The following is an 18,518-nucleotide window of genomic DNA, read 5'->3' on the forward strand; positions in this document are numbered from 1 at the left end:
AACAATGAAGAACCAAATACAGGCAAATCCTTGATGAGAACCAGCTTCAGAATGCAAATGACGGACTAGGGCGAAAATGTACATTCCAACAGGATAATGACCATACAGCCAAAGCAACGCTTGAATGGCTTCAGAACAAGAATGTGAACGTATTGAGTGGCCCAGCCAAAACCCAGACTTGAATCCCATTGAAAATCTGTGGAAAGACTTGTAGATTGCTGTTGACCACCACTCCCCATCTAATTTAACAGAGCTTAAGAAAATATACAAGGAAGAAAATACTCAAATCATTAAGTGCAAAGCTGATACAGACATACCAAAGACAACAAAGCTGTAATCGCCGCCAAAGGTGCTTATACAAAGTATTGACAGCATGCCTGTGAATACTTATGTAAATTAGATATTTCTGTATATCATTTTCAATAAATTTGCAAAAATATTTATGGGCTAGTGTGTGTAGATGGGCCTGGACAAAAACACTGTACAATTTCAGCACAAACACATGCGTATAGAAGTGTAAGAGAGCCCCACTAAAAACCTCTTGGTAACTGGCCCAACGCTCTTAACCGCTCGGCTTACCTGCCGCCCTGTATATTAGTGTAGCACAGCCCTACATACAATACAGGTGTATCACTATCCTACCTGTACTCCAGTAGATGAGCACCAGTATCACTGCAGGTATGACATCCGTCTCAAACTGTGGCTCCACTTGTGCTGGCCTGCTCTGAGTTGTGGAGAGGACTAGTATATCTTGTTACATTATCCCTTTCTCACGTTAAATAGCACCATCCTTTTTCAAGTTTACTGCTCTTTCAAGTAATCTGTTTTTTTTTACCCCCCCCCCCAAAAAAAAACACTGGAAACTTCTCAGAGCAGTCAAAAACAATTTATATAACAAATTTAGGACAAAAGCACAACCCCTTATATTTAGTCACACATACCTTTGCGCATGTTTTAGTATTTAGTTACAAGACACCTCGTAGCAAAATACTGCATCTGATCTTTTCTGTGTTTTCTTGATTTTCTCCACGGCTGAACACACATGGTTTATTCCCAGATGTTTCAGTGTTCCTGGTCTGGTCTGTTATTTCATGCCAGCCATAGCTCTGGCTGTATGTTACAGGCACAGTCTGTATTGATGGGGTCGTTTCCCAGACACAGATTAAGTCTAGTCCTGGACTATAAAAAAAACACTGGAAAATCTCCATTAAATTCTTTTTAGTCCAGGACTTGGCTTAATCTGTGTCCAGGGGACCGTCCCAGCGAGTTCTTAATTTACACCAGCAGTACAGCATTAATGCAGCCATCGTTCTCTGGGTTATTCGTCACCTGGGCATATTTACCTGAAGAGAAGAGAAATAAATGAGATATTTTAATCACTACACTTCAGAAGTTGAATAAGGTTGTGTCTACACTTGACACTTACATGTGACTTCTGCTATCAGAATACAAAGATCACATTGAAAAGACATGTCTAGACACACAAAAGTAACTTTGTGGTCTGACTGTGTTCAGATCTAGCTGACCACTTCAGAAGGTAGTCAGAGATGCATTGTGTTTGGATTTCTCCTCAGTCTGGATGCAATCAGGCGTCCGAAAAAGCATACAGTGGGCAATGTCATCAGTACTCCTCTCACAAGTCTCCAGAAAACGTGTGTTTTGGGACCGAGAGGCACCCTTTCAATATAACGTTGGAGGAAATATGTTCCTAGCGTGTAAGGAACGTGTTTGCTGGCCTCATAAATGCTAGGAAAAGCAGCCAAAAAATGCTCAACATATGGGAACTCCTTCAAGACAGTTGGAAAATCATTCCTCATGAAGCTGGTTAAGAGTATGCCAAGAGTGTGCAAAGCTGTCATCAAGGCAAAAGGTGTCTACTTTGAAGAATCTCAAATATAAGATATTTTGGTTACTACATGATTTTGGTTACTACACTTTTTTGGTTACTACATGATTCCATGTGTTCTTTCATTGCTTTCATGTCTTCACTATTATTCTACAATGTAGAAAATAGTAAAAAATAAAGAAAAACCCTGGAACGAGTAGGTGTATCCAAACTTTTGACTGGTACTGTGTACACAGATGTAGCCTAGTGGTGTACTAATTTGTATTTAACCTTTATTTAACTACACAAGTCAGTTAAGAACAAATTCTTATTTAGAATGACATCCTACTAAGAAGCATGTTTAATGGAGAATCTCCATAGAAAGTGCTTTTTATTCTAGAACTAGGCTTAATCTGTGGCCGGGAAACTGTCCCATACTGATCCAGATGAATATCAATAGACATTTGAGAGGATAGGAGATATCTCACCCCAGATGACCTTTCCCCCCTGCGTGACCAGGCCCAGCTCGCTGACGTTGACCTCTACCACGGTTCCCTTGGTGATGACCCCCAGAGTGGTGTAAAGGGGTGACGAGGGATTCTTCTTCACCCCCAGAATAGGCAGACAGAACGTGGCCTTCAGCTCCGGGTGGGTCACATGGGCCTTCTTGAACCGTAGACCCTGGAGAGAGGGAAGGGCAGACAATTGTGGGACATTTATTTCAGGTAATTTAGGTTGTTTACCTCTTCAAACCCGCAGGAGGAAGTTTGTGAATGACCGATGCTCCCCAAAGAGCAAGTAAGTCAATTTAGTTTTTTAACCTAATTTAGTTGATTGTAACTAAAGTCTCTCTACATAGTCTGCTAAATGAAAAAAAATGTAGTCAAAGTTACTCTGATGTTCACAGTGATAACGAGGGTGTTTACATATCAGAGTTTCAATCCAACACTGCTATATACACTGTATGCTAGTGAGTAGTGTTTCTTTCCCCCTTACCATGGGTCTGATGAAGCGTTCATATTTGGGAGGCTTGCGGGTGAAGTTGTCGCCTACGAAGCACACTTTGGTGACCATCCTCTTCCAGGCCTTCTTCTGCCTCTTGCCCGTACGGATGACTTTGAGCACCTCCGTCTCCCCTTGGGCTCGAACCTTGGGCAGGGGCACCTCCCATTTACCCTACAGGAAGAAACACACACAGAATATATCAGGACACCAGTTTTTAACTAAACTGGCTTGGGCTTTGCACACTTAGGGACAATTTCATTGAAAGTGCATGTTAATCCAGGACTAGGTTTAATGGGATTGCGGGAAAACAGTCAACAGTATTACATTGACATTTGAAACAATTAATCTGACAATAGCAGACATGCCATCCTTGAATAATTTTTATGAGTACCATTTCAACGCCGCGGCGCCAATCTCTGCCCTGCGGACCTCACGACGGCACGCGTGCAACACCCACACTGCTCAAATCATAGGCAAATGCACTTTTTGCCTAATAATGATGTTGGCAGAAGACTGGCTCAGTAGGAATGGCAGGCTATAGACTGTTATAGGTCCGGATGGGGTCATTCAACTCCCTCCTCAGGAAGTTGGAGCAATTGGCTGTATTTTATTTAGTTATTTTAACTGCAACTGCCATTTCCTGAAACCTAGAGATCACGAACGGATGAATTAACATAGGTCTACTAATCTTTAACAGTCTAACATAACTCAGTGAAAGACGATATTAGCGGAACAGCTCTCTCTGCCATGTCTGTTTCCATCCACGCAGCGACACGCACTGAACTACCGCAACACCGCACATTTCTTTGCACGTCAATGCGCTCGCACCTACTACCGTTGCGGAGATCATAGCATGTTCGGGCAAGAAAGTGTTCTCGCCTAGTTGACTAAATGCTGTAGCTAACTACCTTAATCGCAATGATGCCTTAGCTAAGGAGCTAACTACGAAATAATAGTGCTCGACTAATACACCATTTCCCCCCTCCATTTTCCTCACATCAACGGTACCAACGGAAGAAATCTGCCATCCAGCTCGAGGGAGGAAAATAGCACTACGACTACGGGGGACGGGCTGGAGCAGAGAACCAGAGATTTTTCCCTCCTAGCTCAAGTTCTCTTGATTGGCCCAGTTTTTCGTACCGGAGTACTTTGACCTCAAATTGTTTGCATGGTATGCAAAATGCATGCCGGTTGGCAATAGATAGGGTTAACCTAGGTGTTGTTCCCTTCTATATGAGATCATATGGCCAGGCACTATTACCTGTCTTCAGTGGGACATGGTGGTGAAAACACAAACAAGTAAAAGAAAGGCATTGAATACTCACAGCCTTCTCTTTCCTCTTCTGTTTGATCATGTTGGAGAGGATCTTGGCGCGGGACTGTCCCTCTCTGTCGAGCAGGTAGGCTGGTACTGCTCCCTCAGGAGTCTTGTCATCGTTCTTCTGCTTGGTCTTCCTCTGCTCGTGCATCTTGAGGCTGTGGTAAGACAAGTGGTGTTGGCACAAACAAACGTTTTGGATTGGTGGCAATGGCATATGCCGTTTCAATCAACATTTTGACAATAGCAGTTACTAGAGGATGTCTTAATTACTATGTCATAACCAAGGAATTTGTTTAAAAATAGGACATTAAACCTATCATGTCCCTGAACCTAAATCCTAAGAGTCAACTCTTCACTCTATAAAGGAGCCCATTGGTTGATCTACTGTAGTGTACTACACTACTGTACTACTGTAGTGTGTACTACTCATCTATGGTTATACTGTACTTACGTCTTTTTCATCTGGATCTTCTCAGAGTGCCTCTGTTTGTGGTAGAGTTTGGCCTTCAGACCAATCATCTTCCTGGCTTTGTGTGACCGCTCGTGGGCCTCACGGCTCTCCTTCTTCCTCTTCCTCTCCTGGTGGTCCAGGCGTTGGCCATGGCGCTTGCGATGTAACTCAATGTGCTCGTTCTGGGGCTGAGGTAGGAGGCACATTTTAATAGTTTATTTAAGGCTTTCTGAATGTATTAAGTCAACAAACAATAGAATAAAATGAATGATTTCTGTACATTAATTTCCAAGGTGGGCTTAATCTAATTGATCAAACATCCTTAAAATATGTTTGGCATGACAGCGCGAACATATGTGGGACCAGTCAAGTATATAGCTGACAGATTAGTTAGCTGGCTACCCAGGCTAAGGCAATGTCAAAACAATTCAGACCAGCGGGTGTATTCATGCTTTGAGGACAATACAGTGCCACTGACACGGCCTGCAATGAAAACTTGCGGTCTCTCCTTCACTGCAGCCGAGGTGAGTAAGACATTTAAACGTGTTAACCCTCGCAAGGCTGCAGGCCCAGACGGCATCCCCAGCCGCGCCCTCAGAGCATGCGCAGACCAGCTGGCCGGTGTGTTTACGGACATATTCAATCAATCCCTATACCAGTCTGCTGTTCCCACATGCTTCAAGAGGGCCACCATTGTTCCTGTTCCCAAGAAAGCTAAGGTAACTGAGCTAAACGACTACCGCCCCGTAGCACTCACTTCCGTCATCATGAAGTGCTTTGAGAGACTAGTCAAGGACCATATCACCTCCACCCTACCTGACACCCTAGACCCACTCCAATTTGCTTACCGCCCAAATAGGTCCACAGACGATGCAATCTCAACCACACTGCACACTGCCCTAACCCATCTGGACAAGAGGAATACCTATGTGAGAATGCTGTTCATTGACTACAGCTCGGCATTCAACACCATAGTACCCTCCAAGCTCGTCATCAAGCTCGAGACCCTGGGTCTCGACCCCGCCCTGCGCAACTGGGTACTGGACTTCCTGACGGGCCGCCCCCAGGTGGTGAGGGTAGGCAACAACATCTCCTCCCCGCTGATCCTCAACACTGGGGCCCCACAAGGGTGCGTTCTGAGCCCTCTCCTGTACTCCCTGTTCACCCACGACTGCGTGGCCACGCACGCCTCCAACTCAATCATCAAGTTTGCGGACGACACAACAGTGGTAGGCTTGATTACCAACAACGACGAGACGGCCTACAGGGAGGAGGTGAGGGCCCTCGGAGTGTGGTGTCAGGAAAATAACCTCACACTCAACGTCAACAAAACTAAGGAGATGATTGTGGACTTCAGGAAACAGCAGAGGGAACACCCCCCTATCCACATCGATGGAACAGTAGTGGAGAGGGTAGCAAGTTTTAAGTTCCTCGGCATACACATCACAGACAAACTGAATTGGTCCACTCACACAGACAGCATTGTGAAGAAGGCGCAGCAGCGCCTCTTCAACCTCAGGAGGCTGAAGAAATTCGGCTTGTCACCAAAAGCACTCACAAACTTCTACAGATGCACAATCGAGAGCATCCTGGCGGGCTGTATCACCGCCTGGTACGGCAACTGCTCCGCCCTCAACCGTAAGGCTCTCCAGAGGTTAGTGAGGTCTGCACAACGCATCACCGGGGGCAAACTACCTGCCCTCCAGGACACCTACACCACCCGATGTCACAGGAAGGCCATAAAGATCATCAAGGACATCAACCACCCGAGCCACTGCCTGTTCACCCCGCTATCATCCAGAAGGCGAGGTCAGTACAGGTGCATCAAAGCTGGGACCGAGAGACTGAAAAACAGCTTCTATCTCAAGGCTATCAGACTGTTAAACAGCCACCACTAACATTGAGTGGCTGCTGCCAACACACTGACACTGACTCAACTCCAGCCACTTTAATAATGGGAATTGATGGGAAATGATGTAAATATATCACTAGCCACTTTAAACAATGCTACCTTATATAAATGTTACTTACCCTACATTATTCATCTCATATGCATACGTATATACTGTACTCTATATCATCGACGGTATCCTTATGTAATACATGTATCACTAGCCACTTTATACTATACTATGCCACTTTGTTTACATACTCATCTCATTTGTACATACTGTACCCGATACCATCTACTGTATCTTGCCTATGCTGCTCTGTACCATCACTCATTCATATATCCTTATGTACATATTCTTTATCCCCTTACACTGTGTACAAGACAGTAGTTTTGGAATTGTTAGTTAGATTACTTGTTATTACTGCATTGTCGGAACTAGAAGCACAAGCATTTCGCTACACTCGCATTAACATCTGCTAACCATGTGTATGTGACAAATAAAAATTTGATTTGATTTAACCATGTGTATGTGACAAATAAAATTTGATTTGATAATTTCGTTCAAATAAATTAACTATAACGTTAATTTATTGGCCAGAGCAGTTTGACCAACATAACGAATTCTAGACACTGCATGTGGTCGGATCGACGCAATTCAACCAAGACCAATGTCTCCCATCACAATGTCAAAAGACAATTCTTGGTTGAATAGCAGCTAGGAGTCGGATGTCTGCCACATGTTGCTAGCTAACTTCGTATGCTAGAAGATTTCCATATCAAATTATGTATCATAAATAACGTGAAATATGTGTATAGCTTACCATTTTGTGTATTGAAAGTTACGTATTCAGATACGATACTTATTTGATGGAATTTATTGTCTCAAATTTTGATTTTTTTTCGTAGTTTTTGCTAGAGGCTTGGGTCGTTGGTGTTGTTTTCCGAAGCCAATATTTTAGAGGAAGTATGTGATGGGAGTGTCCGCTTAAAACAAATTCCGGAATGAAACCAGGTACGAGAGTTCCTGAGCAGTCCCGTTGCATATTTATTAGTAATTCGTAGTAAGTTGAGCAAATCATTATCAAAACAATTCAGCACGGTTTTACTATTTATTAAAATAGTCAGAACTATTAAACTATAAATACACATTTATTTTAAAAGTCAAAGCCGGAACTTAAATTCAGATAGGACTGCTGCTTGGGGTGTATTTTGAAGATGCACTTTTTAAGGAAAGCGTGAATCGACGTCGATTCATATTATTATATATTTTTGTTGATCATTTGAGATAATTAATACATTATACTGATTTTGATTATTGTTCTCGGGAGGCACGGCATTTAGAGAATGTGTTTACCTTATTTGACAGCCAGTTCAATGCCAACAGGGTTTATGGTTGATGAATGACATTCACACAGAGCAGTCGACATTGCCCTGTCCATGTCAAGACTGTCTACAATATTTTCACTGGAATACGTTTGTAAGCCCGAAGCAGGTTGAAGATGCGACTTCGGAATGTCCTGGGAATAGGCATTGGGACGTTCAGTGTTCTGGTTGGGGGGGTAAGACTTACATTTCAGGGACAAACATGGTTAAAAGGCTGTAGACTGTTGGCTATTTGTCACTAGTCGCTACTGTTTTCTATGGATAATGTGTATTGCCCTGTGTTGGGTTGCGTAGGGTAAAGGTCTACTGAAGAATGGACCACAGACGTGCAGGTGGAGACTACAAGGAAGAAGACAGTACAGCTTTTTGCCAGGTATATGACATGTCCCATTCCCATATTAGACTGAACTTTGATGATCTCTCAGTGCTTTTGTAATACAACTTTGTAAGTTCTTATTTTATATCCTATAGATGATGTCAAATCCCCACGAGCTGTCGTCAATCCAGATATATCGAAGTAAGTGGTAAAACTAGCTCCAGCCTATGTTTATTACTACTCTATAGCCTACTTCATGGTCCTTGGTAGCCCCTTAATATCAGATGTAATACTCACTATTGTTTGTCCCCAGAATCCGGAACATTGGCATCATGGCACACATAGATGCAGGGAAGACCACCACCACAGAGAGAATGCTGTATTACTCTGGATACACCAGGGCTTTGGGAGGTGTGTAGGAGGGGATTGGGATAGACATGTGTAGGGGGATGAGCAGGTTGAGGTCAGTAATTTAATTTCAATTCCACGTCCTCTGTTAGCTTTTTCCTGCATTGTTTAACAGAGTCCCAAGCTAGCAACTCAATTTCTCTCTCTTTTCTTGTTTCCCAGATGTTGATGACGGGGACACTGTGACAGACTTCATGGTTCAGGAGAGGGAGCGGGGAATCACCATACAGTCTGCTGCAGTCACCTTCGACTGGAAAAAGCACAGGATCAACCTCATAGATACGCCAGGTACAGAGCCAGTCCCATTCAATAAATTGTGCAAAAACACAAACACGAATCCTATAGACAGGCAACCCTGGAACAAAATCAACCCATAGACCCTCCATAGTACAACACTGTGTGTGTGGGTGGGTGTTTCAGGACATGTTGACTTTACTCTGGAGGTGGAGCGAGCCCTGCGTGTGTTGGACGGGGCGGTGGCAGTGTTTGATGCCTCTGCTGGCGTTGAGGTGAGTCAAGCCCTGATACGATGCCATGTTCCCACCCTGTACTGAAATAGGCCTATGCATCTCTGTTTACCTGACTGTATTGTTTGTAAAAAAAAATTAAATAAATAAAAGACTGTAATTGAACTGACCTAGAATCGAGGTGTTGATTGTATTGTAAGTGTGTGTGTTAGTGACTCGGTATGGCTGTGTGTTGTGTCTTGTGATATCACCAGGCTCAGACTCTGACAGTGTGGCGGCAGGCTGAGAAACATCATGTACCCTGTATCTGTTTCCTGAACAAGATGGACAAGCCTGGGGCCAGGTAAAACAACCAGCATCACATAGTGACTCCCTTCTGTTGTAACCAGACATATGCTTGCTTGCTGTTACGATTTGGGACTACAGTGTTCATTTTGATAAAAAAAATAATATTTTTTCCTATATAGTTTACACTTTTCCATTGAGAGCATAAAGAAGAAACTGAAAGCCAATCCTGTGCTCCTCCAGGTAGACAACATTCTCAATAGGCCGTCTATGTATTTTTCATTGTTCAGCTTCCCTGCTGTGTTAATGCCTCCATATCAAATGACATACATTACAGTATAAATGAGAAACAACTGGTTACACAGATTCCAATTGGCAGCGGGAAGAGCTTCACAGGATTGATTGACTTGATTACCAACCAGCAAATCACGTGGCGGGTGAAATCCAGAGCAGAGGATGGCCGTGTCTTTGAGACCAAATCTCTCAGCCAATCAGATGACCCGGAACTTCTTCAGGACGCTATGGAGGCCAGAGCAGCTCTGATAGAACAGGTACAGGAAATGACATCATCATGCCAACTGTCATCGAGTGCTTATTTTTATGCTATTGCTGATAGCTTAGATCGCTATAAAAACATAAGTATAGTAAAAACATGTGTAAATGCTATGTGTCAAAGTTGGCATTTGCATTTTTTCATACACAGGTTGCTGATCTGGATGATGAGTTTGCGGAGCTGTTACTTGGAGTTTACGGTGAAAATTTTGATGCTGTACCTCCTGCCAAAGTAAGCAATATTTATCTCAGGTAAAATATCAGTAGGACTGAGTTCTGCATGTGGTATTGTGTGTGTATCTGGTGTATTGTGTATTCTCCAGCTCCAGGAGGCAGTGCGGAGGGTGACTCTGGCACGTAAAGGAGTCCCTGTGCTCTGTGGGAGCTCTCTGAGGAACAAAGGTGTTCAGCCTCTCCTGGACGCCATCACAGCCTACCTCCCTGCCCCAAACGAGAGGCACCACGACCTAGTGTGAGTACATCCTCTACCCCTAACCAGAACTCCATCACAGCCTATCTCCTCGCCTCCAACAGGAGGCACCATGGTGTGAGTAACATTTATCCTTTACCTTGTAGAGTCAACAAAGTGTGTTATCCATAATAGCCCACTCAGCTCTAACCCCAATAGGACTTTTCTATAAAATAATTTTGTGGGATACCTAACCCAAATGTAATTCAATCTGATCCATATCATTGGGCTGAAGCAACTACTCTTCTCTACCACATATATCAGTCAGGGATTTATTCTTGAGTCAGACCCAGTTTGATTCAGCTTGGTCTATTCCCTTCACACAGGCGTTGGTACCAGGATGACCTGTGTGCCCTGGCCTTCAAGGTGGTGCATGACAAGCAGCGAGGTCCTCTGGTGTTTGTGAGGATCTACTCTGGGACCATGAAGCCCCAGTCTGCTGTCCTCAACATCAACAGGAACAACACGTACGTAGGTCCATCACCAGCCCACTACTACCCAATACCTGCTTACTGCTACAGCAGCTTGCTGAATGGGATTCAATTAATGCTAATCAATGAATTAACTCTGTATCTCTTAAGGTTTTGTTGCATTGGGTATAACTGAGTAGGAGCCCTCTAAAATGGTGAACCTTACAAATTCTCAGGCTGTTCCAATAAACTCAAGTACTGTTAGTTTTCTAATTACTGTGCTTGCCATTTTGAATTCCACTGGTCTCCACTGTAGAGAGAGGATGAGTCGGCTGCTGCTGCCATTTGCTGACCAGCATGTGGAGATACCTTCTCTGACTGCAGGAAACATTGCACTCTGTGTGGGCCTCAAGCAGGTAGGACTCCTTGAGAGACTACCTGTTTTTGATTTTTTTTTAACCTTTATTTAACTAGGCAAGTCAGTTAAGAACAAATTCTTATTTACAATGACGGCCTAGGAACAGTGGGTTAACTGCTTTGTTCAGGGGCAGAATGACAGATTTTTACCTTGTCAGCTCGGGGATTCAATCTAGCAACCTTCCGGTTACTAGTTCAACGCTCTAACCATTAGGCTACTTGCCGCCCCATAAATTGGAATTGAAACCACATCCATTCTCAGTAAAGAGTAATATGTTTTTGAAACTGAAACATTGTTTTGAATCTGTTGGGTGACAGTGGCTTGACAATTAAACCAAACACTTTAATTTCCAAGCAATCTTTCATTATGTTTACAAAAAATTCTCTCTCTCTCTCTCTCACTCCCCCTCTCTCTCAGACAGTGACAGGGGACACTATTGTGTCCTCCAAGGCCTCGGCAGTGGCTGCGGTCCGGCGGGCCCAGAACGAGAAGGAGGGGGAGAGGAAGAGGGGTGGAGAGCAGGCTAGTCTGGTGCTGGCTGGAGTGGAGGTCCCTGAGCCTGTCTTCTTCTGCTCCATAGAACCCCCCACTATGTCTAAACAGGCAGGTCAGTGTCCCTGCAGCCATTACTAAGCATGGGATCCCTGCTCAAATCCCCTCATAACGTGCACTGTTCTACAGGCTTGTTTGAGCCACCTGGCCTAAAACTCTTGTAACACTGTTATAACAACCTATGAATGTTATTATCCTCTGTTTTCTATTAGATCTGGAGAATGCCCTGACCTGCCTCCAGAGAGAAGACCCTAGCCTGAAGGTCAGGGTAGATTCAGACTCTGGACAGGTAATACCACCTGTACAGGAGGAACATGTATGATTGATTAATTGCTTGGTTGAAAGTGATTGATTGAATGAATGTTAGCTAGCTAGCATATAATATTAGACTAATAAAATATGCAATATCTGTTTTAATGGTCTTTGTACCGTCTCCTTCGCCAGACCATTCTATGTGGAATGGGAGAGCTGCACATTGAGATCCTCCATGATCGGATCAGGAGAGAGTACGGCATCGAGACCCACCTGGGACCTCTACAGGTGGCCTACAGGGAGACCATCCTCCAATCAATGGCCACCACAGGTATAGTATGCCAATCAGTACGGAGGTGGAAACCATATTTTCCAATCAGTGTAGAACGTACTGATTCTTCTTATTCTGATTCCTGCTTGTGTGTGGTTCAGACACGCTGGACCGTACAGTTGGGGAGAGGAGACACATGGTGACTGTGAGTGTGGCGGTCTGCCCCATCATGGACTCCTCCTCCTCATCGCTCACTTCCTGTGAAATCACCTACGATGAGGAAGTGGAGGAGCAGCTGTCCCCTGACGTCAGGGACGCCGTGGAGAACGGCGTAAACAGCTCTTATCTCCAAGGTAACGACATCACAGATTATGGAAGAAGACCCCCATTTTCGATGAGTCTTGTACTGTTGTAGCCCCTATTCTGATACTCATTATGTTCTCACTCTCCCAGGTCCGTTGCTTGGTTACCCGGTCCAGGGCGTGTCCACTATGATCCAGAGTGTGAGCATGGAGCCGGGGACGTCTCTAGCTATGTTGTCTGCCTGCGTGTCCCGCTGTATGCTCAAGGTACATTAACACATGCACATGATAGTGTTGTGTACACAATGTGAGATGATCTCTGCCTCTGTACTGTAGTCTTGTGATGGCTCTGTGAGTGTCGATAGAAGGAGAAAGGCATTAGAAATATGGGTTTCTTTACGCTGCTCCTACTCGCTCTATGCATCGTCTCTTTACCCCTACTTACATGTACATATTAACTCGACTAACCTGTACCATTACACCCTGTATATAGCCTCGTTATTGTTATTTTATTGTTACTCTTTTATTTTTGTATTTGTTATTTACTAAATATTTTACCCTATTACTCATACCATTACTAATGCTACGCTAGTAACAGTGTCCTTATTACTCATACTATTACTAATACTACGCTAGTAACAGTGTCCCTATTACTCACACTGTTACTAACACTACGCTAGTAAGTGTCCTTATTACTCATACTATTACTAATACTACATTAGTAACAGTGATCCTATTACTCATACTATTACACACATACTATTACTAATACTACACTAGTAAGTGACCCTATTACTCACACTATTACTAATACTACACTAGTAACAGTGTCCTTATTACTCATACTATTACTAATACTACATTAGTAACAGTGACCCTATTACTCATACTATTACACACATACTATTACTAATACTACACTAGTTATTGACCCTATTACTCATACTATTACTAATACTACACTAGTAACAGTGTCCCTATTACTCATACTATTACTAATACTACGCTAGTAACAGTGTCCTTATTACTCATACTATTACTAATACTACATTAGTAACAGTGACCCTATTACTCATACCATTACACACATACTATTACTAATACTACACTAGTTATTGACCCTATTACTCATACTATTACTAATACTACACTAGTAACAGTGTCCCTATTACTCATACTATTACTAATACTACGCTAGTAACAGTGTCCTTATTACTCATACTATTACTAATACTACATTAGTAACAGTGACCCTATTACTCATACCATTACACACATACTATTACTAATACTACGCTAGTAACAGTGACCCTATTACTCACACTATTACTAATACTATGCTAGTAACAGTGACCCTATTTCTCATACTAATACTACGTTAGTAAGTGTCCCTATTACTCATAATATTACTAATACTACGCTAGTAACAGTGTCCCTATTACTCACACTATTACTAATACTATGCTAGTAACAGTGACCCTATTTCTCATACTAATACTACGTTAGTAAGTGTCCCTATTACTCATACTATTACTAATACTACGCTAGTAACAGTGACCCCATTACTCATACTATTACTAATACTATGCTAGTAACAGTGACCCTATTTCTCATACTAATACTACGCTAGTAACAGTGACCCTATTACTCATACTATTACTAATACTATGCTAGTAACAGTGACCCTATTACTCATACTATTACTAATACTACGCTAGTAAGTGACCCTATTACTCATACTATTACTAATACTACGCTAGTAACAGTGACCCCATTACTCATACCATTACTAATACTATGCTAGTAACAGTGACCCTATTACTCATACTATTACTAATACTACACTAGTAACAGTGACCCTATTACTCATACTATTACTAATACTACGCTAGTAACGGTGACCCTATTACTCATACTATTACTAATACTACGCTAGTAACAGTGACCCTATTACTCATACCATTACTAATACTATGCTAGTAACGGTGACCCTATTGCTCATACTCATACTACGCTAGTAACAGTGACCCTATTTCTCATATTATTACTTATACTACGCTAGTAACAGTGTTGTCTCTGTCCCCTGTAGGCTCTGAGGCAGGCGGGGGGGCAGGTGCTGGAGCCTGTGATGTCACTGGAGGTGACGGTAGGGGAGGAGCACCTGAGCTCTGTGCTGGGTGACCTGGCTCAGAGACGAGGGGCCATCCGGGACATCCAGAGTCGCCATGACAGCAAGGTGCTGCTTGCCACCGCACCCCTGGCTGAGATGATGGTAGGTTGGTTCAATGTTGCCGTGGAAACCTCCTGTAGTGACAGGGCAGACAACACCACCAAGATAGTATAGAAGTGCTTTTAAAAAAAATAGTTTCACTATTTCTGTTTTGTACATCTCTCGTCTTGTTACTACCGAATCAAGTCCAATGCTTGCGAATGACGCATCATGTTCAGCATATTCTAAATGCATCTTAGCTGAATAATATACTGTATCAGAGTCAAAAAGTGACACTGCAGTATCCTTCCTTGGATCTAATCTTTCCTCCTCTGTTTCAGGGCTACTCCACCGCCCTGCGAACTCTGACCTCTGGCAACGCCACCTTCTCCCTCCAGCTGGACATCTATGAGGCCATGAACCCCCAACACCAGAATGCCCTGCTCAACAAGATGGCTGGCCTCGCCTGATGACATCACGCAGAGATGGAAGAGTAATTCTGGGAAATGTAAGCCAGCAGGAATGTCCATTTACAGTGCCTTCAGAAAGTATTCATGTTGTTGTGTTGGACTGAATTCAAAATGGATTAAATATATTTTTTCTCTCACCCATCTACATACAATACACCATAATAACAAAGTGAAAACATGTTTTTAGAAATTTCAGCTAATTTATTGAAAATTAAATACAGGAATATCTGATTTACAAGTAAGTCAATACTTTGTAGAAATCCACAGCTGGATTGTGCAACATTTGCTCATTATTCTTTTCAAAATGATTCAAGCTCTGTCAAATTGGTTGTTCATCATTGCTAGACAACCATTTTCAGGTCTTGCCGTAGATTTAAGTCAAACCCGTAACTCGGACACTCAGGAACATTCACTGTCTTCTTGGTAAGCAACTCCAGTGTAGATTTGGCCTTGTTTTTTAGGTTATTGTCCTGCTGAAAGGTGAATTCATCTCCCAGTGTCTGCTGGAAAGCAGACGGAACCAAGTTTTCCTCTATGCTTGAAAAAAATGGACAGTGGTACTCAGTATGTGTTGTATTGGATTTGCCTCAAACATAACACTTTGTATTCAGGACAAAAGTCAAAAGCCACATTTTTGCAGTATTTCTTTAGTGAGGGTTTCTTAAAAAATATATACACTGCTCAAAAAAATAAAGGGAACACTTAAACAACACAATGTAACTCCAAGTCAATCACACTTCTGTGAAATCAAACTGTCCACTTAGGAAGCAACACTGATTGACAATAAATTTCACATGCTGTTGTGCAAATGGAATAGACAACAGGTGGAAATTATAGGCAATTAGCAAGACATCCCCCAATAAAGGAGTGGTTCTGCAGGTGGTGACCAGACCACTTCTCAGTTCCTATGCTTCCTGGCTGATGTTTTGGTCACTTTTGAATGCTGGCGGTGCTTTCACTCTAGTGGTAGCATGAGACGGCGTCTACAACCCACACAAGTGGCTCAGGTAGTGCAGCTCATCCAAGATGGCACATCAATGCAAGCTGTGGCAAGAAGGTTTGCTGTGTCTGTCAGCGTAGTGTCCAGAGCATGGAGGCGCTACCAGGAGACAGGCCAGTACATCAGGAGATGTGGAGGAGGCCGTAGGAGGGCAACATCCCAGCAGCAGGACCGCTACCTCTGCCTTTGTGCAAGGAGGAGCACTGCCAGAGCCCTGCAAAATCACCTCCAGCAGGCCACAAACGGTCAGAAACAGACTCCATGAGGGTGGTATGAGGGCCCGACGTCCACAGGTGGGGGTTGTGCTTACAGCCCAACACCGTGCAGGACGTTTTGCATTTGCCAGAGAACACCAAGATTGTGACACTCCTAAATATGAATGAATGTGCCACTGGCGCACTGTGCTCTTCACAGATGAAAGCAGGTTCACACTGAGCACATGTGACAGACGTGACAGTCTGAAGACGCCGTGGAGAAGGTTCTGCTGCCTGCAACATCCTCCAGCATGACCGGTTTGGCGGTGGGTCGGTCATGGTGTGGGGTGGCATTTCTTTGGGGTGCCGCACAGCCCTCCATGTGCTCGCCAGAGGTAGCCTGACTGCCATTAGGTACCGAGATGAGATCCTCAGACCCCTTGTGAGACCATATGCTGGTGCGGTTGGCCCTGGGTTCCTCCTAATGCAAGACAATGCTAGACCTCATTTGGCTGGAGTGTGTCAGCAGTTCCTGCAAGAGGAAGGCATTGATGCTATGGACTGGCCCGCCCGTTCCCCAGACCTGAATCCAATTGAGCACATCTGGGACATCATGTCTCGCTCCATCCACCAACAGACTGCACAGATTGCACCACAGACTGTCCAGGAGTTGGCGGATGCTTTAGTCCTTGGTCTGGGAGGAGATCCCTCAGGAGACCATCCGCCACCTCATCAGGAGCATGCCCAGGCATTGTAGGGAGGTCATACAGGCACGTGGAGGCCACACACACTACTGAGCCTCATTTTGACTTGTTTTAAGGACGTTACATCAAAGTTGGATCAGCCTGTAGTGTGGTTTTCCACTTTAATTTTGAGTGTGACTCCAAATCCAGACCTCCATGGGTTGATAAATTTGATTTCCATTGATAATTTGTGTGTGATTTTGTTGTCAGCACATTCAACTATGTAAAGAAAAAAGTATTTAATAAGAATATTTAATTCATTCAGATCTAGGATGGGTTATTTTAGTGTTCCCTTTATTTTTTTGAGCAGTGTATAATGTGCACTCATGGGGGGGGGGGTCCAGAACCGGGTTTGGGAAACCCTGCTTTAGTGCCTTGTTGCAAATGTTTCCTTCTTTTCACTTTTGTCAATTAGGTTAGTATTGTGGTTTAACTACAATGATGTTGAGCCGTCCTAAGTTTTCTCCCATCAAACTCTTAACTGTTTTTGTCACCATTGGCCTTTATGGTGAAATGAGCGGTTTCCTTCTCCGGCAACCGAGATAGGAAGGACGTCTGTATCTTTGTGGTGACTGGGTGTATTGATAACTTCCCCATGCTCAAAGGGATATTTGTCTGCTTTTGAAAAAATACATGCCCTACTTTGCAAGGCATTGGAAAACCTCCCTGGTCTTTGTGGTTAAATCTGTTTGAAATTCACTGCTTGACTGAGGAATTACAGATAATTGTATGTGTGGGGTATAGAGATGGGGTAGTCATTCAAAAACTGTTAAACAGGGGTTCCCGAGTAACTCAGTGCAAGAGGCGTCACTACAGTCCCTGGTTTAAATCCAGGCTGTATCACATCCGGCCGCGATTGGGAGTCCCATAGTGTGGTGCACAATTCTCCCAGCATCATATGGGTTTGGCAGTCATTGTAAATAAGAATTTGTTCTTAACTGACTTGCCTACTTCAAGGTTAAATAAAAAACACTACTGCACACGGAGTCCATGCAACATAAGAACATCTTTGCTCCTGAACTTTAGGCTTGCCATAACAAATGGGGTTGAATCAAGACATTTCATTTCAAAAAACATAATTCCACTTTGACAATATGGGCCAGTGACATTTTAAATGCAGGCTATGATAAAACAATGTGGAAAAAGTCTATGGGTATGAATAATTTCTGAAGGCACTGTAAATACTCCTGTGAGGGTGTTTGCTGTGCAAACATGAAAATCGGGTCAAGAACATGCATGTGGGCATTCAGTACTTCTGTTGAACATATTGTAGAAGTGGCGGTATCAGTCATTAAATGTATAGCAATTGTATAAAAGATGT

At 43.4% G+C, this 18,518-nt stretch overlaps 2 protein-coding genes across 2 annotated transcripts; one reads left to right on the forward strand and one right to left on the reverse strand.

Annotated features, from left to right (window-relative positions):
• Positions 1–870: 870 nt before the first annotated feature.
• Positions 871–7,471, reverse strand: LOC139388685 (ribosome biogenesis protein NSA2 homolog). The gene is made up of 6 exons (XM_071135511.1): positions 7,318–7,471; positions 4,603–4,790; positions 4,156–4,306; positions 2,822–3,001; positions 2,314–2,506; positions 871–1,343 (listed from the first exon to the last, which is right to left on the reverse strand). The coding sequence occupies exons 1-6, from the start codon at positions 7,318–7,320 to the stop codon at positions 1,276–1,278; spliced, it is 783 nt and encodes a 260-aa protein (XP_070991612.1). The 5' UTR covers positions 7,321–7,471; the 3' UTR covers positions 871–1,275.
• A 231-nt stretch (positions 7,472–7,702) lies between these two features.
• LOC139388682 (GTP dependent ribosome recycling factor mitochondrial 2) lies at positions 7,703–18,513 on the forward strand. The gene is made up of 20 exons (XM_071135506.1): positions 7,703–8,055; positions 8,174–8,252; positions 8,351–8,396; positions 8,509–8,606; positions 8,766–8,891; positions 9,024–9,112; positions 9,325–9,413; positions 9,538–9,598; positions 9,721–9,906; positions 10,059–10,139; positions 10,231–10,379; positions 10,703–10,843; positions 11,103–11,202; positions 11,622–11,811; positions 11,969–12,045; positions 12,201–12,339; positions 12,441–12,632; positions 12,733–12,848; positions 14,671–14,853; positions 15,132–18,513. The coding sequence occupies exons 1-20, from the start codon at positions 7,996–7,998 to the stop codon at positions 15,258–15,260; spliced, it is 2,331 nt and encodes a 776-aa protein (XP_070991607.1). The 5' UTR covers positions 7,703–7,995; the 3' UTR covers positions 15,261–18,513.
• Positions 18,514–18,518: the final 5 nt, after the last annotated feature.

The sequence above is a fragment of the Oncorhynchus clarkii genome, chromosome 29, assembly GCF_045791955.1.
Source record: "Oncorhynchus clarkii lewisi isolate Uvic-CL-2024 chromosome 29, UVic_Ocla_1.0, whole genome shotgun sequence".
NCBI classification, from domain to species: domain Eukaryota; kingdom Metazoa; phylum Chordata; class Actinopteri; order Salmoniformes; family Salmonidae; genus Oncorhynchus; species Oncorhynchus clarkii.

Coding starts and splice junctions, on each gene's coding strand:
- LOC139388685 (XM_071135511.1), bottom strand. Junction 2,507..2,821: donor AACGCTTCATCAGACCCATG/GTAAGGGGGAAA, acceptor CCCTCTCTCCAG/GGTCTACGGTTCAAGAAGGC. Junction 1,344..2,313: donor GGGGGGAAAGGTCATCTGGG/GTGAGATATCTC, acceptor TCTTCTCTTCAG/GTAAATATGCCCAGGTGACG.
- LOC139388682 (XM_071135506.1), top strand. CDS start 7,996: ATGCGACTTCGGAATGTCCTGGGAATAGGCATTGGGACGTTCAGTGTT. Junction 9,599..9,720: donor CCAATCCTGTGCTCCTCCAG/GTAGACAACATT, acceptor CTGGTTACACAG/ATTCCAATTGGCAGCGGGAA. Junction 10,380..10,702: donor GAGAGGCACCACGACCTAGT/GTGAGTACATCC, acceptor CCCTTCACACAG/GCGTTGGTACCAGGATGACC.